This window comes from Rhodamnia argentea, chromosome 10 (genome assembly GCF_020921035.1).
Source record: "Rhodamnia argentea isolate NSW1041297 chromosome 10, ASM2092103v1, whole genome shotgun sequence".
NCBI classification, from domain to species: domain Eukaryota; kingdom Viridiplantae; phylum Streptophyta; class Magnoliopsida; order Myrtales; family Myrtaceae; genus Rhodamnia; species Rhodamnia argentea.
Window position 1 is genome coordinate 3,951,408 of NC_063159.1, and position 22,400 is coordinate 3,973,807.

Genomic DNA, 22,400 nt, shown 5'->3' on the forward strand with positions numbered 1-22,400 from the left:
CCTTCATTGGTATTAGAGCATTTGTTCTTGAATTCTGATCTTGTCTATGTTTATAGTTGAATTATCTGAATTTTGGTGAATTTCGTGGGATTTTTGGGTAAATGGTTTTTGCGGCTTTTCTGGTCGGCGGGATTTTTAGCCGATTCTGGCCAAATTTTGACAAGTCACAGCCTGGCTTTCGACCAGTAGGGTCGGCTCGCAATGGGGGAACAAAAGCCTTAAGGTATCTCAACATTTGGTTGTTCGCCGGAGACGAATTTTGTGAAGGAAGTTCGCGGTTAGGGTTTTTGTGTCCGAGTGGTTTTCGCTCGATTTCGGAAAAATTACTCCACCGTTTCCGTTGAATCTTGGACCTACATGGCTGCGCTGACATGATTTTCAAAACCCACTATTAATTTTGGTTTATGGTGGGTTGTTGGAGGAGAATTGGCCGGTAGAAGATCAGCGAAATCGGGCGAATGAATAGTAAAAGGAGGAAATGTTTTCGCAATTTTTGGGAAAGCAGAGCAGGCGCAAAAAAAAAAAAAAAAAAGAAACCGCTCCAGTTCTTGGACGTATGCTCTCCATTAAAAAAAAAAAAAGTAAAAGGGAAGGTAACCGTCCAAAGTGGCAGTCACCAGTCAAACTTATAATAAGATATTGTGTTTCTCCTTCATGCGACACCTAAGCCGTGACCTCATCGGCCGGGGCATGGAGACTTGATTTGGACCTGACACTGACGCAAGCAATGACAGCACGAAGCCGCCCCTCCTCCAGCACCGCCTTGGAAGGAAAAGTCTCAGTCAATGTTCTCTTCTGCTCTATATGAGTAGAACCTGCTCTTCACCTCATTTCACCACATAAAAAAAGAAGAAGAAGAAGAAGAAGAAGCATTTCTTGAGTTTAGATTACCAAAGTTTCAATGGCAGAGGAAGTGATATTGTTGGACTTCTGGCCGAGCCCGTTCGGGATGAGGGCCAAGATCGCCCTGAGAGAGAAGGGCGTGGACTTTGACCTGAGGGAGGAGGATCTCAGCAACAAGAGCCCCTTGCTCTTGCAGACTAACCCGGTCCACAAGAAAATTCCAGTCCTCATCCACAATGGCAAGCCGGTTTGCGAGTCCCTCGTCATCGTCCAATACATTGACGAGACCTGGGGTCCCGAGTCCCCTCTCTTGCCTTCCGATCCCCACGAGCGCGCCCGTGCTAGGTTCTGGGCCGACTTCATGGACAAGAAGGTAAGACCACAATGCTCAAATATCTCTAACAACACATTTCCTCTATAAGTGTGCTTAACGTCGGAAAATGAAACGATGGTGCAGATTTCACTGGGACGAGTGGTAAGGGCGCCAACGGAGGAGGCCCGGGAGGCGGCGAAGGAGGAGAACATCCAGTGCTTGAAGATGCTGGAGGGAGAGCTTGGGGACAAGGCTTACTTTGGAGGCGAGAGGTTTGGGTATGTGGATGTGTCGCTAATACCGATCCACAGCCGGTTCTATGCTTTGGAGACACTGGCCAACTTTAACATCTGGGAAGAGTGCCCCAAGTTGGCGGCATGGGCCAAGCGTTGCATGCAGAGGGAGAGCGTGGCCAAGTCATTGCCCGACCCGCACAAGGTCTATGACTACATGTTGGCGCGCACGAAGAAGCTTCAGGTGCAGTAACTACTCTTGATTTCTCGTCATGGTCGTTTCACGACTCGCTTGTTCAATAACCCTTCTCCTTTGGACGAGGCTTAGCTCTTTCTACTTGTGTGAGTTCCTTTATGTACTTGAGTGTTGCTGGATCAGCTAATAACTTATATACCGCATTTTGTTAATTCCGTTTAGCATATTATGTTTGTGTTAATTGCGAACATGAACCTCAAGTTCCCGTCTTAGCAAACAAGGCGAAAACAATATATAAGGAAATAAAGGTTAGTAGATAGATGGAAAAAGCAAGGAAAATCCAATTCGGACTCTTATGTCTGGGATAAGACCTGAAACAATCCGGTCGAAACAAGAGCTGAAAATGCGCGTGACGTCACACGGCAGTCACCGTGACGCGGCCAAAAGATCTGGCAACGGACAAATGGAGACAAACTCGCCCGCAAATGTCGCCGAGTGCACGCCAAAGCCAAATCGACTACTTAGGAAACGAACAAAAGAAACGAACGACCGCGTGAATGAATGGCCACGGTTGGGGAGCCCTCGCCAAACCGTATCTAATGAAGAACTCAGATGTCACCGTCCGAAGACGACTGACCAGAAGATGGAGAAGGAGAGTTCTCGCTTTCGGCCTGCTCGCGGTTTTCACCGCAAATTGGACATGGATTCTCTTCCACTTCAATGGCGTTTGCCACAACCGTAAATTATTATTCCGGCTCTTTAATTAATTTCCGACACGAATTTGAAAACGGAAAAAATTACCGCTCTCATACACGCATAGAAAAGAAAGTGCAGTTTTTTTTTTTTCAATTTTTTGCCACAAAGTATAGTTTATAATAATGCTAAATCATGCAAAGATATTTTTATGGTAATAAGATCTATATTATTTTACGGGCGCTACGTAAGGTCATATATATAGTTATCCAGTACCTACTAAATAACATATATGATAGCATATAAGAATATCCAACATTAGATTCGTGGTTCACCTAATAGTGGAATTAGATTTCCCACTTCATCGAGGAATTTCCAACCTTTCCCAATTTTCGAAGTACCTCTCTATCTCCTTTGGTAATTTTACTATCAAGGTTGATAGACCGGTTAAACTATCACGTACAGAATCTAACAATCTTGTACTTGGATCCCAAATCCAACATGTTCCCTGGTCTGAATGCAAACACTCTAGAGTAGGGGAATCGCAACGCTCTTAATTCTTTGACCCGATATCCAAGTCCCGTAATATTAGACTACACTATCTCTTCATCAAGCAGACAAAACCTTTTTCGTTCATAGGCTTTATCTCTGCAGACTCGGCTGTTCCTTCAAAGATTGTCTTGATGCATCTCTATGAAGAATTATCAACCTCTTATTTGAAATATTGGACAAAATATACTTTGCCGTTATTTCTTACATGCATTTAAAGTGCAAGGTAGCTAATGATTTATGAAAAGACATTAGCTAGAGTAAATGAAATAGTATAACTTTCGAGAGGCGACCTCTACACATGAAAAGATAGAATCCTCTATACAAGAATCGAGAAAATGAGTTTGTTAATTTTGGAAACTCTTGCTGCACTTGTCAAGAGTACATGAATTGCTTGACTATTCTTAATCTTATTGAGAGCAATTTCTAAAATTGCTTTGATGTAGAGTGATATTTCCTCCAATACTCCCTTGTAAGAGATGTGTTCCATCGCGAATGCTGATCTTGATCTGTATATGAATGAACTGTTGTGGTGCAAGAGGCTTTATTAGTGCATTTGCGAGTTGATCATGAGTTGATGCGTGACACAGTCGCAAATGACCTTTGTTAATCATGCCTCGAACAAAGTATATAATCAGTGGCGATATGGTTCATTTTGGCATGAAAAATAGGAGCAGCGCACACATAAATAGCACCAATGTTATCACAATAACAGCTAGGCGTGGTTGAAGAAGATACTCCAAGTTCATGCAAGAGAGAATGAATCCATGGGAGCTAAGAAGCTTCACAGAAACAATGGGATACTTGGCTGCTGTGGATGAAGGAGCAAAGGGTGTTGGTTTTTTGGATCACTACCATATAAGATTTTGACCAATATAGACAACGTAGGTAGTTGCAGACTTACAATTATCAAGATTGCTCGCCCAATCAGCATCGGAGAATGCATGAAGTGATGGAAAGGGACTACTTTGTAAGTGCAGGCCAAGATTGAAAGTACCTTTGAGATAACGTAAATCACATTTAGCGTACTCCAATATAACTTAATTGGTTGATGCATAAACTAAGTAGTTCTGTTGACCACAAAAGCAATATCATGTCTTGTGAATGCAAGAGAATCAACAATCTTCCTATATTTAGTTCCATCTTTATGAGTTGATGCTTCGACAAGAGTGAGAGAGCTACTCGTAACTACCGGGGTAGCAACCTCCTTGGCTCCACACATGGTTGCTCGACTAGGAATTGTGTTGTGTGAGAAAGAGACATGACTTTATGCGGGTCACCTCAATTCCCAAGACGTAGTGTAAATCTCCCAAATCATTTTGTTAACTTATATCTCAAATTTGAGCCGTATACAAAACTCGACCTATTTAGAGGATTTTGATTTTGTTCAAAATCTGATGTGTTCTTTAATTAGAATCAAAGTTAGATTTAGAGGGCGGTGGAACTTGATAATATCAAAGATTTGTTAACCGTTGGTGAACAAGATAATTCCATGTTTGACTAGTTTCACCGATAAAAAAGTTGACTCTTTAAAGAGATCCGTACATTTTGACCAACGGAAAAAAAGAGAGGCCGGTGGATTGGACTCCTTTTGCTGCCGAAAGGAAGTACAAAAAGAAGAGGCTTACATTTATCGTCTAAAAATATAGTTACCTGTGGGCCCAAGTAGTAATAAGAGGAAGAAAATAGGGCCTAACACCAAAAATAAAAAAAATTCAATTTTAGCATTTGTGACAATTATATTCAATTTTTTTTTATTTCATAAAAAATCTCCAACTTTACTTTTGTCCCAAATCTCTCGGTTTAATAGCCAAAAAACCCTCAACTTTAACATTTGTCCCCATTATATCCACAACTTTTTTTTTATTTCATAAAAAACTTTCAACTTTTATTTTTGTTCCAATTCTACCACCGTCAACCTTCCGTCCATAATCATCATTAGTTAATCCTTTGTGGCTCGAGTTTTCTCACCGAACTTACCAATGAATCTTCAAAATTTATAAATAGTAGGTTTCGAGGACGACGAGATTATAGATCGTTAGGCCAAATATCTCATTGTCTAACCATTTTTTGGGCTGCTGAGTATTGAAGAGAATGCGAAATGTGCCGTCGTGAATGACTTTGTATCTCCCGGTAATATACAGAGGAAGCAAATAACATAAGAGAAGTTTGTGGATTTTTTCATGTCAGCTTTGCTGAGAGTATAAGTACTATTATAAAATGCTGAGATGATATATGATATAATGGTCTTGGAAGCCTCGACCTCCTCTTATGTGACTACATGAACCCAGCCTTGAGTTGGTGGCCTTTGAAAATTTTCATGCTGTGGAATTTTGTTTTGTTGTGACTATTACGACTATAGCAATGGCACCATTTGCTGTGGGTGCCATCATAGGGTATTTTCTTATCATGTGGCCTTACTGTCCACACCCAAAGCAAGCTCCAGTTCGAGCCAGGCATAGTGTATTTTCGTGTTGTTTTCCACAAGTGCGACAGACATTATTTTGATATTGCATCCACACTGTCGGTTGATTATTCCGTGTAAATCCAAGCCCTCCAACATTGTTCCTTTTATTTGGCACAAATGATTGCCATCCAATTTGCAAATGTTTCTTGTCACGACGTTAGTTAGGTAAAAAAACTTTTTGATTAGGCCTCACTTGAAAAGTTGTTATTGCTGCTAGCTCCACCAAATCTCTCTCTATGAGTTGAGCACACTCGTATTGGTCATTACATTCCTTCAAGTTCAAGGGCATTAGTTTGCTCCTAATATCTGGTCTCAAACAATCTCGAAACTTCTTAGTGTTGTCTTCATCGTCTTGCACCAACCTAGGGCGAACCTTGGTAATTCTGCAAACTTCGCCTCGTACTGGTACACCATCGGATCATTTTGCTTGAATTGCATGAATTCCTTTTATTTATAATTATTCTGCATGTATACAATCTAGTCATGAATAGAAATGAATGGTGAAATAGTGGATTCCATCGTTTCTATGGGCTATACTTGGAATTCATATATTCACTTCAAAGGCCACAATTACCGTGAACAACCATATTAATGACGAGGAACGCATTTTTGCTTCCATCACATTCTTGTCTCGAGTACAATCCGAGAAACACTTCCTAAAGAATGCCTTGACAAAATCACCCCAAGTCACAGCAGTACCAGCTGGAAACACAATTTCCTTAGATGTTTGTCACTATTGTATGGCATTTCCTTGGAGTTGGTACTGGGCTAGGGCTATCTTGTGAATATCGTTGGAAGTCGAATATCTTTCCATCCTGTTGACCCACGATTTTGCCCCTTTAGGATTTTTCTACTCCAACAACTTGGTCGTTTAAGCTTTAAGATTTGCTCAATTAAGTCTTGCAAATGACAATTGCTATTTCCCGCACTAGAGGCAGCTTGCTATAGTGCTTGCCTTTCCATCAAACTTTCGACGTTTGCAAGCGCAAGGAGGATTCCTTTCATCCGAGGATTTTGCTCTGAATTACCACAAGAGCTGATCATATCCTATAAGCCCTACCCATATCACTTAACTTTTTTTTTTTTTGGTCGAAACATATCACTTAACTTAGTCGCTAACTATTTAGCAAAAAATATTACTTACACTACACAGCCAAACAAAAACAAACACATGCATTTAGCATTTTATACTCACGTGTTCTATTCTACTATTCTAATTGCTAGGCATAGCTTATCACTCAATGGGTAAACCTGCTATGATACAAAATATGCTATAACGCCCCGAAACATTGCGCTTGACATGTATTCTTTCTTGTTATTACTCATATTTATTATTAGCATGTAGAAGCACAACATCCTATAAAAAAAATTGCACGAGTTTAATTAATATACATAGACTTCTTTATATTGACACCACTAGTCACCAACTTCATGCAGTAATCAAACAAAAACATTACACTACATAAGTCCTAGGAAGAAGATTGGATCAACTAGCGCCACTGCACTCATCCTAACCCAAAAGTGAGCCTAAACGTTTAACAAACCATCATCCACTTAGGGGTTGACGGCCACCGGTATCATCTTGTCCCTCCAGCGCCATATCCGAGGGACTATAAAATCCTCTCAAAGGTCCGACCGTCTCACCATTTATAATGACATAACATGCTATGAAACGCTAGAGGAGAAGCTCAGGGAACTCTATATCCCTCCAGATAGTGGAACTACACTCATCACGCACCATACCGAATCCCGGTACACGTATATCTCAACCCTTTCATTCTATATAGTGGGGTATTCCAAAGCACAGCGTAGGAGGAGATCCAACTTATAAATCTGGAAAAAAAAAAACAAAAATAAGGGAGAGCCGATGCCTAATAAGTGAAATCTCTAAGTTTGAGGCAAGAGATCATCTCACCACTCAAATACTCTTACTATTTACCTTCAAATAAATAGTGAGTTTTCGGCACGTACTTAAGTTTCCTCAACAAGTGCTAAACTAAAGATTGTCCTAAACTTGGGTTGAACAGTTTTGTATAATTAGCATTAAGGCTAACCTCTCTTTTCGCAAGACCAAGGACAAATGTGCCGCCTTTTGTCTGCCACATCTTTTGGGCTTTATGGGCTTGACTCGTAGCTCTTTCAACAGAATCAAGCCGATCGTTGACCAATATGGCCATCCTCTTTTGCAAGAGCATTTCCCCAGGCCGTAGCAAACAATTTCGTTAACAGAATATTGAACTTTGCTTCGCGACCCACTATGTGAGCCGTCTACCGGCCTCCTTTTTTTTTAAATAATTTTTTGTTTTCATTTTCGTATAGAAAGAAAAATGGAAAACTAGGTCTTTTCAACAAAATATAAGCTACTCTTACGTGATAAGAATATTATAAGAATATCTTCTGAATTATCTATGCAATGGAAAAAGAAGAAGGGAAAACTAAGCTTTCCAAAGAACTGTGGCCTTAATGGAAATTCAGTAAATATTTAAAGATTTTTGTTTGAGATACAAATGGAGCTTCACTGCAATGCCAAAAAGTCAAGAATCACCCTGACCAACAACTCCTGCAATGCCACGTCGATTACCACTAGTCGGGCAACGACTTATGATTGTTCTTTTTATTTACAGACGAAATCTTTGGCTTCAAGTCAAGGGTGAGACGATTGTGTGCAAGCACAAAATAAACAAGTAGACAGGAGATGGAAGCACCCACCAGTCGAACTTTATAATAAGATTTATTGTTTCTCCTTCATGTTACACCTAAGCCATGACCCAATCGGCCTGCCGTGGAGATTACATTTGGACCCGACAGTGAGGCAAGCAATGACAGCATCAAGCAGCCCCTCCCCCAAGGAAAAAGCCTCAGTCAATGTCGTCTTCCGCTCTATATAAGTAGCACCTGCTCTTTAACCTCATTTCACCACAAAAAAAGAAGCATTTCTTGAGTTCAGATTACCACAGCTTCAATGGCAGATGAAGTGATATTGTTGGACTTCTGGCCGAGTCTGTTCGGGATGAGGGCCAAGATTGCCCTGAGAGAGAAGGGCGTTGACTTTGACCCGAGGGTGGAGGATCCCTGGAACAAGAGCCCCCTGCTCTTAGAGACCAACCCGGTCCACAAGAAAATCCCCGTCCTCGTCCACAATGGGAAGCCGGTTTGCGAGTCCCTCATCATCGTCCAATATATCGACGAGACCTGGGGTCCTGAGTCTCCTCTCTTGCCTTCCGATCCTCATGAGCGCGCTCGCGCCAGGTTCTGGGCCGACTACGTGGATAAGATGGTAAGACAACAATGATCAATCTTTCAACCATTTTCTTATTAAGTGCACTTGACGTCAAAACATGAAACGATGGTGTAGATACCAGTGGTACGAGCGGTGTGCGCGTCGGCGGGGGAGGCCCAGGAGGTGGTGACGAAGGAGTACATTGAGGGCTTGAACGTGTTGCAGGGAGAGCTTGGGAACAAGGCTTACTTTGGAGGCGATAGGTTTGGGTATGTGGATGTGTCGCTAATACCGTTGTATAGCTGGTTCTTTGCTTTGGAGACATCTTCCGGCTTTAGCCACGAGGAAGAGTGCCCCAAGTTGGTGGGATGGGCCAAGCGTTGCATGCAGAGGGAGAGCGTGGCCAAGTCCTTGCCCGACCCGCAAAAGGTCTATGACTTCATGTTGGAGCTCAAGAAGAAGATTCAAGCGCAGTAACTACTCTTTGAGTGTTTCATTAGGGTCGTTTCACGGTTCTTTTGTTCAACAATCCCTCTCCTTTGGAACGAGGCTTCGCTATTTCTACTTTCGTGAGTTCCTTTTTTGGACATGAGTGTTTCTGGATCAACTTAATGTTTGCGTTGTTTGCGCACATGTACCTCAAATTTACAATTTTCATTTTTGATGAAGATCCTTTTCATGCATTATTGACCAATTTTGCGCCCGATATTTATCTGAATGCATGACCAACATCACCATCAAACATGAAAACATAGCAAACAAAGCAAAATAAATAGTTAAGGAAATGAAGTTAAGTGGGTAGACGAATAAAGCAAGGAAAATCCAATTCGGGCCGTCTTTTGGTTGAGACAAGGCTTGTAAATACCTGGTCCAAAGGGAGCAGAGAGTGATTGGTGAAGAATTAGATTTCCTATTTCATCGAAGAATTTCCGACCTTAGATATTTGTTCGAAAATCTAGAACTCTAAACAAATCTTAGATTAGATTTGCTTTTAAGAAAATCATCATCAAATTCACTGTGTCTTAGAGTCAATTCTTCCCAATTTATCGGTTACCTCTCTATCTAGTTCGGTAATTTTTCTATCAAGGTTGATAGACCAGTCAAACTCACGTACAGAATTCAACAATCTTGTACTTGGATCCCTGCACGTTCCACGGTCTAAATGCAAACATTCTAGATTAGGGCAATCACAGCACTCTTCAAGTAGACAAAATCTTGTTGGTTCATAGGCTATAACTATGTGGACTCGGCTTTTCCTTCAAATATTGTCTTGATGCATCTCTCTCTGAAGAATTTTCAACCTCTTGTTTGAAGAATTGGGCAAAATACACTTTACTGTTTTTTCATAGATGAATTTAAAGTACACGGTAGTTAATGATTTTTCAAAGGGCATTAGCTAAAATAAATGCAATAAAATAATTAACTGAGATGGCCCATCTAATCACTTTGAAAGAAAAAATGAGATCAGTTCATCAATTTTGGAAACTCTTGCTGCACTTGCCAAGAGTGCAAGAATTGCCGGACTATTCTTGATTTGATTGAGAGCGATTTCTAGAATTGCTTTGCTATAGAGCGATATTCCTCCAATGCACCCCCATAAGATTGGCATTCCATTGCGAATGTTGATCTTGGATCATAAGTGAGTAAACTGCTGTCGTGTAAGAGGCTTTGTTATTGCATCCACGAGTTGATCATGAGTGGACGTGTACCACACTCGTAATAGAATTTGTTAACCATGCCATGAACAAAGTGATAATCAATGGCAGCACGTTCTTTTTGGAGTGAAAAACAGGATAAGTGCATACATAAGCAGCACCAATGTTTTCACTAATAAATGCTAGGTGTGGTTTAAGAAGATACTCCATTTCATGCAATAGACATTAAGGTTATGTGAGCCACGAAGTTGTTGCAGAAACAAAGCTACACTTGGCTTCGCTGCATGAATGAGCAAAAGGTCCGTTAGAATGCACGTGTGAGTTGTGTTAGAAAAGTCTTACATCGAAGAATTGATGTGATGTTGAGCAGTTAATATATCCTAGACGACTCATAACTCAATGACTTAAGCTTTTGAGTGAAGATGGATCCAATCGGATCGACAGACAGGCTCGGCTTAGGTTTTCTCGTGTGAAAGTATTGGACTTCCGTTGCGTGCTCTTAACAAATGGTATCAGAGCCGATGGTTAATTGGTGGCCCACTCCCAATCTGTTCCAGTATTTCGTGAATATTTCAATAAAAAATATCTCATGATCGATGCTTGTTTCGGATGAAAATTGCTATCATAGTTGGTCAAGTAACGTGAATCTGGTAAAAAGAAATTGCAATGCATAGTTGCGGGTGCATTGCAATGACTTGGAGATTCAAGTTGAAATAAGTTGATGTAAAAGAATACTTGAACTAAGGGGAAGCAAACCTAACACTAGAGCTTGCACATGAGAAAGAGATTGTTAGGATGCATGTGTAAGCTGTGTTAGAGAAATCCCACATCGGACAAGCGATGTGTTGCTGAGCGATTAATAGATTATAGTCGGTTCATAACTTATGGGCTTAAGCTTTTCAATGAATGTGGGTCTAACTGGATATATGGACGGGTTCGGACTTCGGCTCCATTCTAGGATTTCCCTGTGTAAAGGTATCGGACTTTTATTGTGTGCTTACAACATGGTCATTGTTTTTTTAGAGGAATACGGTATAGGATTCTGGCCCATAAGTAGGAAGCTATAAACTTACAATCATCGAGATTGCCCACCCAATTAGCATCATAGAATGCATGGAGTGATGGAAAGGGACTATTTGTTAAGTGCAAGCCAATATTAATAGTCCCTTTGAGATAACATAAATCACATGCAATAGCACTCCATTGTAACTCTATTGGTTGATGCATAAATTGAGAAGATTTGTTGACCACAAAAGCAATATCATGTCTTATGAATGCAAGATCCGAAGAGAACCAACTAGCTTCTGATATTTAGTTGCATGTATGAGGTGACCCATCAACAAGAGTGAGAGAGCTACTAGTAGCTAATGGGGTAGTGGTAGACGTGGCCGTTTCCTCGAGGCTGCTGATTTCGGTTCGGGAACCGGCGGTTTCGGTTTCTACAAAAGGTGGATCCGGAGGTTCCAAGCGGGTTCCCGAGCCGGTTCCGGTTCCATTTTTTAAATTTAATTTTAACATAATAAATAATGAAATAAACATAAAAAATTATAAATTATAAATTATAATCAAATGGTACATTGTAATAAAATCTGAAAAAAAAAAGAGGAGAAATGGGCTTGAATTTAATGAATTATCATTAAACGCCTATATATCTTCTTGGGAATAGAAGAATCAAAGTTCATGTAGTTTTTTTACCTTTGATAACGCCAACTTACCTCATTGTCAATCGTCACTACCCGTTGTAGTACCCGTGCCGATGGTATCTTCACAATCCTCACCAAAGAATTCGTGTTCTCGATCCAGCTCTTGGTGTCGAAATTTAGCATTCGTCCAATCATCGACACAAGCCCGAGCTTCCACGGACTCCGGACTTGATCTTGAACTGCGAGAGTCCAAAACTAATCCTCCAACACTAAATGCTTGTTCAACGGCAACCATTGAAGAAGGGGTTGTTAATATCTACCTAGCGATGAGGGCGATAACTGGGTAATCGATTGAGTGACTCTTCCACCACTCCAGGATTTGGAAATCTGTATTGTATTCAGTATCACGAAACTCAAATTGAATGGTTAAATATTTTTCTAATTCAAAAATACTACCTGTTCCCTTTTTTTTTTTTGTCTACTCTTGAGCATATTGTACCCTCTATTAAATGAACCACCAGCTTCGCTTCATGAGTCGATAGATTGTAAAGATCCACAATCACTTAAACCATATCTACTACAAAATTCTCCATATAATACTACTATAGATTCTTTAACCTCTACTTGTATATTTGAAATATCTATTGCATCTTTTAAATATAAACAATCATAATAATGCACATTCAAATAATCTAGTAAACCAACTAATTTAATACGTGGATAAAAAACAATACCAACTAAATAGACAAGAGAAATTTTGAAATAATAATGCAACCATTTTTCACGCATTACTAAAATAGTCCGAGCTAATTCAATATATTTTTCATATTCACTAAAAACACTATCAATATTAACACACTGTATTAAAAATAAATACGTGTAGGATAATAAATACCAGATAAAGTATTAGCAGTATCATTAAAAATTTTCAAAAATTCTAAATTATTTTTGCAAACGTCCCAATGTTGCGGTAGTAAAGTAATTTTGGGAATATTTTATGAAATAAACATGCATAATAAATCTTTGTAATCAAAAGTTTGATGAAGCAACTCGTAGGTAGAATTCCAACGAGACGGAATATCTTTTAGAAACCTTTTTGCCCTTCTCTCATCTTGTTTACAAAATTTTTCTCATGCTTTCATAAAATGGACACGACTCTATAAAAATTTAATTGAACCTGGGGCGAGAGAACTCTCAAGAGTTTGTAAACCATCTTGTACACATAAATTTAAAACATGACAAGTACATCTAATGTGAAAAAATTATCCGCCAAAAGAGGATTTGCAAATATTTTTTAAATCGGGAATGTAAGTGTTATTTACGACGGCATTATCAAAATCAATTGAAAATGCTTTATTCATCAAATTATATTCTTCTAAAACTTGTCTAATTATTCTATAAATATTATGAGCTGAATGATTTTCATCAAAAACTCGAAATGTAATAAGTCTTTTTTGAATGGTCTAGTCATCACCTATCCAATGACATGTAATACCCATATAAGAATGAATTTGCTAAGGATCACTCCAAATATCGCTACCTAAATGCACACGTCCATTGAATTTCGCAAAAAATTTTGCCAAAGATTTTTTTTGTTTCTTATAAAGATGCAAAAGTTTTCGTTTAAGAGTAGTTTTCGGAATAGTTGGTGCTTGCGGAACCAACGCAGTATTTATCAAATATTTCAAATTAAAATTTTCACAAATAGTAAACAGAGCATGATCAAGGGCAACATATTCAGCTAATGTTTGTTTATAAAGTGCATCCGTGTAACGGAATAAAGGCTGAGTATTAGGATTGGCGTCTTGTTGACGCCTAAATTTTGATTAATCTATTTTTTGCATAAAAATTATAAAAAATCATCTCACATATTTATTTTTAGCGTACATTGCATTGGCATATAATTGGGCAAGCAGAACACTTAATTTAGCATGCGTCTAGACTAGGCACGGGATGGAAAAATACACCGAGAAGATTTGAAACTTCAAGGACTGTATTGCAAATACTTAAAATTTCGAGGACTGTATTGCAAATACTTGGAACTTCGGGGACTGTATTGCAAATACCAAAAGAAGATGAAGAAGGGAAGATGATGAAGGGAAGATAATGAAAAGAAGATGAAGAAGGGAAGATGATGAAGGGAAGATAATGAAGGGAAGATGAAAATGGAAGGTGAAGAAATGAAGATGAAGAAGGGAAGATGAAAATGGAAGGTGAAGAAATGAAGATGAAGAAGAGAAGATGAAGATGGAAGGTGAAGAAATGAAGGTGAAGAATGAAGGATGAAGAACTTTGCCTATAAAAGAGAGAGCTCTTGAGAAGAGTTTTAGAAGGGGGAAGTGGAAGAGAATTGAGAGAGAGAGTAGAAGAGAATTGAGAGAGTTTTTTAGGAAGAGTGGAAGAGAATTGAGAGAGTTTTTGAGAGGAATTTTTAGAGAGGAAAAAGAGAGTTCTTGAGAAAAATTAGAAGAGAAAATTCGAGAGTGAAGAAAAGAGTTTTAGTCGAGCATCATCTTCGACGAGTCTCGACAAATATTTCGCCTCTCGCCACCCAACAACGCCATTGCTTGCCATTTTCGACGACAGCCGCGTTCTTCCCGCTCCGAGATCTTGAAGGGAACTATAACGTGTATGTGAGTAAGTTTTTGTGTAATAGAAGGTAATCCTTTCCATCTCGATCTACAAAAATGTAATCGTTTGGTTTGAACATTTGTTTGTTTATTTTAGACATGCTACGTGTTCCAAATTTTAGCATTATTACATGTTAATTTATTTCTGTAAATACTCGTGCTTGGCTGCGTTTTCTTTCTTTCTAAATCATCCATGGTGTATATCGCACAAAGTTCAATGTTTTACATTCTCATAAAAAAGAAGATAAAAAACCAAAAAATTGCATCTTTGAATTTCAAGTAAAATCCATCAAAATTGCCAAATCAAATATTTTTCATGAAAATGGTACCGAAAGGGCGTTAGAGTAATCTAGCGTAACCAAATCCCCGAATTCAAAATCTCCGGTTCGCGGAAATAAGATAGTTTTCTCCCGCTATTTTATTTAGGTTTCTAATCAACCTACCGAAAATGATTAGTGGCGACTCCAAATTCAAAACACGTTGCATGTTAATTATTTAAACCTTAAGTTGCGATTTGGTATGGACTTGGGAGAGTCCGAGTTAGGTTAATTAATTAACCCGATAATCCATTAGCCCGAAAATTAACTCGTTTATTTTTTCTAGGTCGCGACAGACTTAGCGACTCATTGGGGACCCAAAGAGGACTTAGGCCGAGATAATTTCATGAAAAGAAATCACTTGATTTGGTAAACTTTGGTTGAATTCTCATTCTTAGGTGTTAAATGTTTTTGCAGATTGGGAGTTATAAGGGGAGGAGTGATTGGCTAACCCTTTGTTTTGCGAGGCTTGGTGAATTGGAATTGTGATTTAACTTTTGAATCATTGAAGCGGTGTTTGCCTTTAATTGTTGTGCATGATTTATCGTATTTGCACTACACCGCACACTACCCGTGATCGGACCTGGGTCACACTAATAGTTTTAAGATGGTATTTAGATGGTTCTTTAACCTTGGCGATAAGGTTTCGCTAAAGGTTATCCCATCTGGATCCCGAAAATTTTTTCAAAAAATGGCTCAAGGGTCGTTCTCATACACGTGAGGCTACGATGCATGAGAATTGCCCTTGTCGACCGAACCAAGCCGATGTGATTGGACCCGACTAGTCATGACTATTGTACGCGAGGTTGCGACTAGTCATGATGACTGTCTTGCGAGGCTGCGACATGTCGTTTCGTTCATCATTTCACTTTGCAAAAGCCTTTTGGATAGATAGAATAAGATTTAAACTCACAATTCATGCGCATGTCTTTGTGATTGGCATTTTCTTCGTATGAGAGGTAATTTCTTGTCTCTTGTACCCTGTTATCTCATTTTTATTTTGAGCCGGTCCATGGTTTAGGTTGATTGTTTAGAAGTTTCATTGTCTTATTTTCAATTTCGCACTTTGCTTCCGTAGCTTTTACAATTTCATCGGTTGTCCTCAATTTTGATTTGGCTTATTCCTGTTGTGCGATTTTTACTAAATTCTACGATCGAGCTTTGAGTAAGTGCCAAACACGAAAGTTGTAGACCTATGTTTCAACTAATATCTTGCAAAATTTCAGAATTAAATTCATAATTTAAGATGGCCCTTCGTTTTTTCAACAACATGCGGTTATAACAGTTTTCTGAACGTGATTTTTTTGGAAAGACACATTAAACTGATTTGATCCGTGCATTTCTAGTCCGATTGGCCAACATAAAAGTTGTTCATCATCTTCTCAACTACAAGCTCGTAAAATTTGGACATGTTTTGATCAACGTACGAATTAATACGAATTTTTTCGTAAAAGCGGACAAACTGAAAATTACATGTTTCAATCCTTTGGTCATAATCACTTTGTTCATTTGAGTCTAGAGGGATGCCATGGGCCGGCTCGCTATTCTTGCTCCCTGTACTAATTTTGGGTTTGTTACTGCGTACAGGTAATTTATCACGGATCCTCCACATATCACCCGATCGGTAGCAAAAAGGATGGCCGACATCAACGCCACCGTTAGTGCTGCCCTGGATGAGAAACTTGGCTCCTTGACCGAGCGCTTTGAAGGGATGATGTCCCGAAAGATGGAGGAAATGATGGCCGCCTTTGCCGCCAAACTTCAATCATCCACCTCCAGCCCGCCGCTAACCATTCCTGCTCTAATTCCTCCTACGGACAACGTCGGTAAAGCCCTAGAAGCTACTCCATATCCGACAATGCCGCTAGAGGATGTGATCATCACGGGCGTGAACTCGAGCACGCCGCCCGTAGTCCCAATCCCTCAAGCCAACCCTGTGGCCCCTGGGTTGAATGGTGATACGGTCAAACTGTTGGCCCAAATGGAACAGAGGATCCGAGAGGTTGAGGGGACTCACAACATACCCCGGATTGACCTGTCTGTCTTTTCAAAGGTCACGGTGCCGGAGAAGTTCAAGATGCCCGACTTTGAGAAGTATGATGGAACTTCCAACCCGGTTCAGCACGTCCGGATGTACCAGGCAAGAATGAATAAGCATGCGACCAACGGTCCCTTAATGGTTCGAGACCTTTCCAGGCTAGTTTAAAAGAAGCTGCCATGAGATGGTATACAGACTACGAGATCTACCGGATGGATGATTGGGAGAAGGCAGCTAATGCTTTCATCAAACATTTCAGCTTTAACTTGGACGTGCTCACCACCAGAGAGGACCTTGAGCAGCTTGAGATGAAAATGGAAGAAACAATCAAGCAATATGCCACCAGGTGGAGGAACGTGGCATCTCAGGTGAAACCAGTCCCTCCCGAAAGGGAACTCATGAAATTGTTTGTTTCCACCCTGCCGCCAGTTATGAGAACTCGAATTTTGGGATCTGTTGCCACGTCATTCAGCCATCTCATCGCAATGGCTGAAGAAATCGAGAACGACATGAAGAAAGGTTGGTACGGTGATGTTGCCATGACGACTAAGAGGTTTGTGGTAAGGAAAGACAAGGAGTCGGCCCCACAGGTCAACATGACCTACGGCCAAAAACCCACGACCCGGACGCCGGTCGTACTGATTCCTAATCGCAGCAGGCTAATTTCGGCATGCAACGACAAAGAGGGAATCAACGGTCTCCTCGGCGGTTTACCCCTCTACCGGGAACCCCGTCGCAGGTACTTGCGGTTCTGCGTAAGAGAGGTTTACTGACTTCCGAGCCTCTACGACCCATGAATACGAGCTTGCCGAGATATGATCCATCGAAGAAATGTGATTACCACTGCGGGGAGCTTGGACATGACACTGATGGCTGTTTTGTCTTGAAGCATCGGATTCAAGATCTCCTGGATTCTAAAGCATTCTCATTCCAAGGCAACAAACAGCCAAATGTCCATAATAATCCTTTGCCGGATCATTCCGGTAAAGTTAATGCTGTATTCGGGCTGGGAATCAGACAGGTTGGTGCTAGTAAGGATGAAGGAGTCTTCGATATCGCCGGTTGTTTTGATGATGTAACCATTGCTGCTATATCCGAAGACGGAGCGCATAAGGAGGAACCTTACCGGCGCCTAAACCTTCCAAATCATTCATTAATGCCATATGTGATGATCCACTGGAGGGTTTAGATTCGGAGTAACATCTTTATGTTTATGCAATCCCCTACATGGGACATTTTCTGTTTCCTTTAGGTTTTGGATCGCATTTGGATTTCTATTCTGTCTTGCACTCTTGGATTTTCTTTCCTAGAAGATGTAATTTCATATCAATAAAATTGCACCATTTTTCGAATCTTGTTGAAGTATCCCAAACCAACCCGATGACGATAACCAACGACCAACAAGTTTGTCATCATGGTAAGAGCGAGGGTTGGGCTTCTTCAAGAATTCATGTCCCACGGTTTTGAAAAAAAAAAAAAAAAAAAAAGTTCTTCAAAAAATCATACCGCAATTAAGCCCTGTTTGTCCTTTTGATTTTGTTACTTTATGTTTCAAGGGGAGGGGAACTTAGTGGATCCAGAAGTATACGACTTAGATGAGTCCAGTCCAGATTATGAGGAAATTCGTCGGGATTTCGAACGACATGAGGAGATCAAGCCCTTGACCGGTGAACAAACTGTCTCGGTCGACCTAGGCGATGCGGAAAACCCTAAAGATGTTAAGATCGGGGCAAACCTTTCCAAAGAGATGACGAGCGCTTGACTAAGCTCCGAAGTATTACCGGGACATTTTCGCACGGTCCTATGCGAGATATGCCCGGTCTTGACCGTTCCATTGTCGAACATTGTTTGCCGACAGATCTTTCGGCTAAGCCGGTGGTGCAAAAGTCAAGGAGGGCCGGACTAGAATTGGTCCGGAAGATCAAAGAGGAAGTCATGAAGGTGCTTGACGTCGGATTCCTTGAGACTACAGAATATTCTGATTGGTTGCCAATATAGTCCCAGTCATAAAGAAGGATGGGCGTATTCGGTGCTGCGGGGTTTGAATTGTTCTCATTCATGGACGGTTTCTCCGGGTACAATCAGATCCCGATGAATGTCAATGACAAGTTGAAAATCACCAACACCACAGCTTAGTGGTCGGGGGAATGATAGTGGTCCGAGGCGTCTCGGGTTCGATCCTAGGATTTGGCGTCAATGTACAAAGATTAATAAAAATCTTTTTACTTCGCAGTTCAATGCCGATTGAAGCTCAGCCCGGATGGTTACAAAACCGGAGAGATAACATCACAAACATACAATCCGATCCAGATGAATCGATCTTTTCAAATTCAAAATTTACAAGGAATACGTACAAGGGTAAAGCGGTATCGTTTCAACTCGTTTAGAACATGAGAACGTACATTGATGCTTTCCCTTTTTGATTTTTACGGGGGTCTTTGCCTTTCCGGATAGGGAAGTATCCATTCTCCTTGAAAAATTAATGAAATAAGAAATTCCTGGAGCCTTTGACAATCTCATGTCTCGAACCGGATAATGAAGTTTTGCAACTCATTTGCATGAGCAGGGGCAACTCCCAATCCACGCCCCTAAGAAGTTTCTTATGTGCTTGCGAATTCTGTCCACCAAGATAAAAAGTTGTTGCATTTTATATGCTCAAAAACACTCATACATTGCATAGTTTGCGCATGACTGTTCCTCATGTTTAATTTACCAACTCTGAATAAGGAACATGAACTACATAAGATACATCGAATGTATGGAATGGGGCGAGGCGGGATGATGAAAGGCAATCCTTTCCCAAACACGTCCCATTTTTTCAGGCGAGATGAACGGTGGCCAAATTCCGCATTCCCCGAGGTAAAGAGTTTTCTCGCAAAAGGTACGATAACCGAAGTAACGGAGGCGTTCATTTCTCTATCCTAAACACTACGGGTTATCCATTGATTACCCCTTTTGAGCGGTGGTTTCATTTCTTTACCCCTGTCAAGAACCACCCTACATCGGGGTCCAGACGAGTTAATTCTAACAGCAACACGAGGTAAATGGTTAGAAATTTTCTTGCTCGGACTAACATTAATCTGCGGGTGTTTCTTTGCATTTATACTCGAATTTTAATTCAAGTGCCTTAGGATGATGAAGATCATTCACTTCTCTATCCTATACACTTCATTCTTTGCATAGCCCACTTGAGCCTGCAAATTCATTTCTTAAACCCCTATTGGTGATCATTTGCTCATTCCAAAGGCGAAGATAGCATTTTCCCAAGGATTAGAATTGGAGATGGTCGAGTCAACGAGAGAATTCCCGAATGATCATTATGCTTGTTGTAATTCCTGGTTCAAAGTCATGGGATTGTAAAAAAAAGGAGAGGCAAACTCGGCTTAAAGGAGAAGGGCCCGCTCTAAAAAAAAAAAAAAAAAAAAAAAAAAAAAAGCAAAATAAAGAGATGTCGAAGGGCTCTCAAAGAAAAAGGAAAAGAAATCTTTTCTCGAAAAAAAGAAGAAAAAAAGAAAAATGAGAGTCGGGAGTAAGAAAAGCAAAGGCGATCTCATATGAAAATTTCAAGCATAGGAAAAGCAAAGTGCCTACCAAAAGTAAGGCCAATGCACATTCATTTGTAAAGTACTTCTGAATTTTGAATGTACATTTTTGCATGTTAAGTTGTAAATTCCATGTACATGTTTGCATTGTGTCTCTTGCAAATCCTTGACAGACACTTGTTGTGAAGAAGACTCCCCAAGAAATCGGTTTGTAAAGTGCAATTTTCAGTAGAAAACTACCATCCCTCATTCAATGATGGTATTCTTTCTGAAGACATTTCCGGAAGACCAAGATCGGTGACTAGTCGGCGATGATCACCAACGTCAAGCCCCTTCTCATTTAATTTCGAGCCAAAACGAGCATTTTCGTTCCTCGGTCCCCAATCCTAGCCTACGTTATAACCCTCCAAAGTCTCTTCGATTAGGGCACTTGAGTTAACGTAGAGTTAAATGATTTTAAGCATCACTCGAAGAAGTTCGAGCAAGATTATTTCTCTCTCATTTTTGCGGGATTCTTGACTTGTAAATCCGGAGCAAATGATGAAGAAATTCATTTCAGCAGACCTTGACTCAACCTGGAGTCCCCTTTGTAAACCTTTGACCTAGCTCTCATTACGGTCCTAATCAAGACCTCCGGATCGACTCGGTCGTATCAATTGCGAGATTACTTGGATCCTTATCGAATGCGATGATGGAAAGATTGAGTGATTTCTCTTGAATCCTCGAGACGGGATAAATAGCTTTTCTCGAGAGTGAGAGAAAGCCCTTTCGGACCGAAGTCCCCCATTCAGCTCACATTCGAGGTATTCGTCATGTGAGAACCTCCCTGGACAAAATTGGTAATGCAAACTTGACAGAATGGTTATGCATGAACCATAGTATGAGTGATTGCATTATACTCATTGTTGAATATGTTTGTGTGTGTTACCTCCGACATTCTATGATACGTAATACATTCCCGATGTTCGAGTTCCCTCCCAAGGTCTCGAAATTCATCCAAGGATTATTGAATGAGCAAGTTTTGCTGGCAAATGCCTACCAGTGCGATACGACAACTGTTTCGTTCCTTGATTAATCGTTTGGAGAACCCGGGTAAGTTTTACGAACCCCTTTTCAAATTAACAACTCTTCTGATGATAGTTGTTATGATTCAATTCAGGCAATATGCCCCTTTTGTACCTATCGATTCCATTCAATGGTGCTCCTATCAAACATTGTTCAATTCGGGCAGTATGCCTCTTACGTCGAGTCGTGAAGACATATGCATTGGCGATCTTGACATCTTATCAAATCATAACGACGTAGCTCTTATGATTTCGGTCTCGAATCACGAAGACGTATGCACTGGTGATCTTGACCTTTAGTCGGCTCATAATGACATAACTCTTATGATTTTCGGCTCCTTTATCAAATCATGAAGACATAAGCATCCATGGTTTTGATCCAAACCAAATCATAATGACGTAGCTCTTATGATTTTGGTTCCCCTTTATCGAATCGTGAAGACATATGCATTGGCGATTTCGACATTTAATCAACTCACAACGACGTAGCTCTTGTGAACTTGATCCCACTTCTTTCGACTCACAACGACGTAGCTCTTGTGATCTCAAACGACACACATATCTTCTATTTGTCTTGCATTAGGGAGAAGTCTACGATAACGAGATAGGCCAAATACCTTAAAATCCTTGCATCCGCAAAAGAAGCTTGGAAATTAAGAGAACCATTAGCTTACGAGAAATTTGGTAAAACGAGTATTCTTGTATGCGATCCATGTGCGGGTTTCTCTAACATGAAAAAGGGAAATTATGACACATGTTATTTACGATCTTGCATATCATGCATCACTTCATTACATAAAAAATGGGATTAAAACTCCCACCAAAAAGTTCATCCATAATTTGCCTTTGTCAAAATTTAGGATTCAATTTTGTCTTTGAGCGGAACCTCTACGAGCCTCCACTCAAAGAGGGGCAGCTGTTGACGCCTAAATTTTGATTAATCTATTTTTTGCATAAAAATTATAAAAAATCATCTCACATATTTATTTTTAGCGTA

The 22,400-nt window shown here is 40.2% G+C and overlaps 2 protein-coding genes and 1 long non-coding RNA gene across 3 annotated transcripts; 2 read left to right on the plus strand and 1 right to left on the minus strand.

Moving 5' to 3' along the window:
- Nucleotides 1-855: 855 nt before the first annotated feature.
- Nucleotides 856-1,833, plus strand: LOC115745732 (probable glutathione S-transferase). Its single transcript, XM_030681301.2, has 2 exons — nt 856-1,216; nt 1,301-1,833. Exons 1-2 carry the CDS (start codon nt 902-904, stop codon nt 1,640-1,642), a joined length of 657 nt encoding a protein of 218 aa, XP_030537161.1. The 5' UTR covers nt 856-901; the 3' UTR covers nt 1,643-1,833.
- Nucleotides 1,745-9,203, minus strand: LOC125312616. The gene is made up of 2 exons (XR_007196671.1): nt 9,153-9,203; nt 1,745-1,840 (listed from the first exon to the last, which is right to left on the minus strand). It is a non-coding gene; the product is annotated as an uncharacterized LOC125312616 (long non-coding RNA).
- LOC115745729 (glutathione S-transferase U25-like) lies at nt 8,134-9,116 on the plus strand. The gene is made up of 2 exons (XM_030681295.2): nt 8,134-8,571; nt 8,650-9,116. The coding sequence occupies exons 1-2, from the start codon at nt 8,257-8,259 to the stop codon at nt 8,989-8,991; spliced, it is 657 nt and encodes a 218-aa protein (XP_030537155.1). The 5' UTR covers nt 8,134-8,256; the 3' UTR covers nt 8,992-9,116.
- Nucleotides 9,204-22,400: the final 13,197 nt, after the last annotated feature.

Coding starts and splice junctions, on each gene's coding strand:
- LOC115745729 (XM_030681295.2), top strand. CDS start 8,257: ATGGCAGATGAAGTGATATTGTTGGACTTCTGGCCGAGTCTGTTCGGG. Junction 8,572..8,649: donor CCGACTACGTGGATAAGATG/GTAAGACAACAA, acceptor ACGATGGTGTAG/ATACCAGTGGTACGAGCGGT.
- LOC115745732 (XM_030681301.2), top strand. CDS start 902: ATGGCAGAGGAAGTGATATTGTTGGACTTCTGGCCGAGCCCGTTCGGG. Junction 1,217..1,300: donor CCGACTTCATGGACAAGAAG/GTAAGACCACAA, acceptor ACGATGGTGCAG/ATTTCACTGGGACGAGTGGT.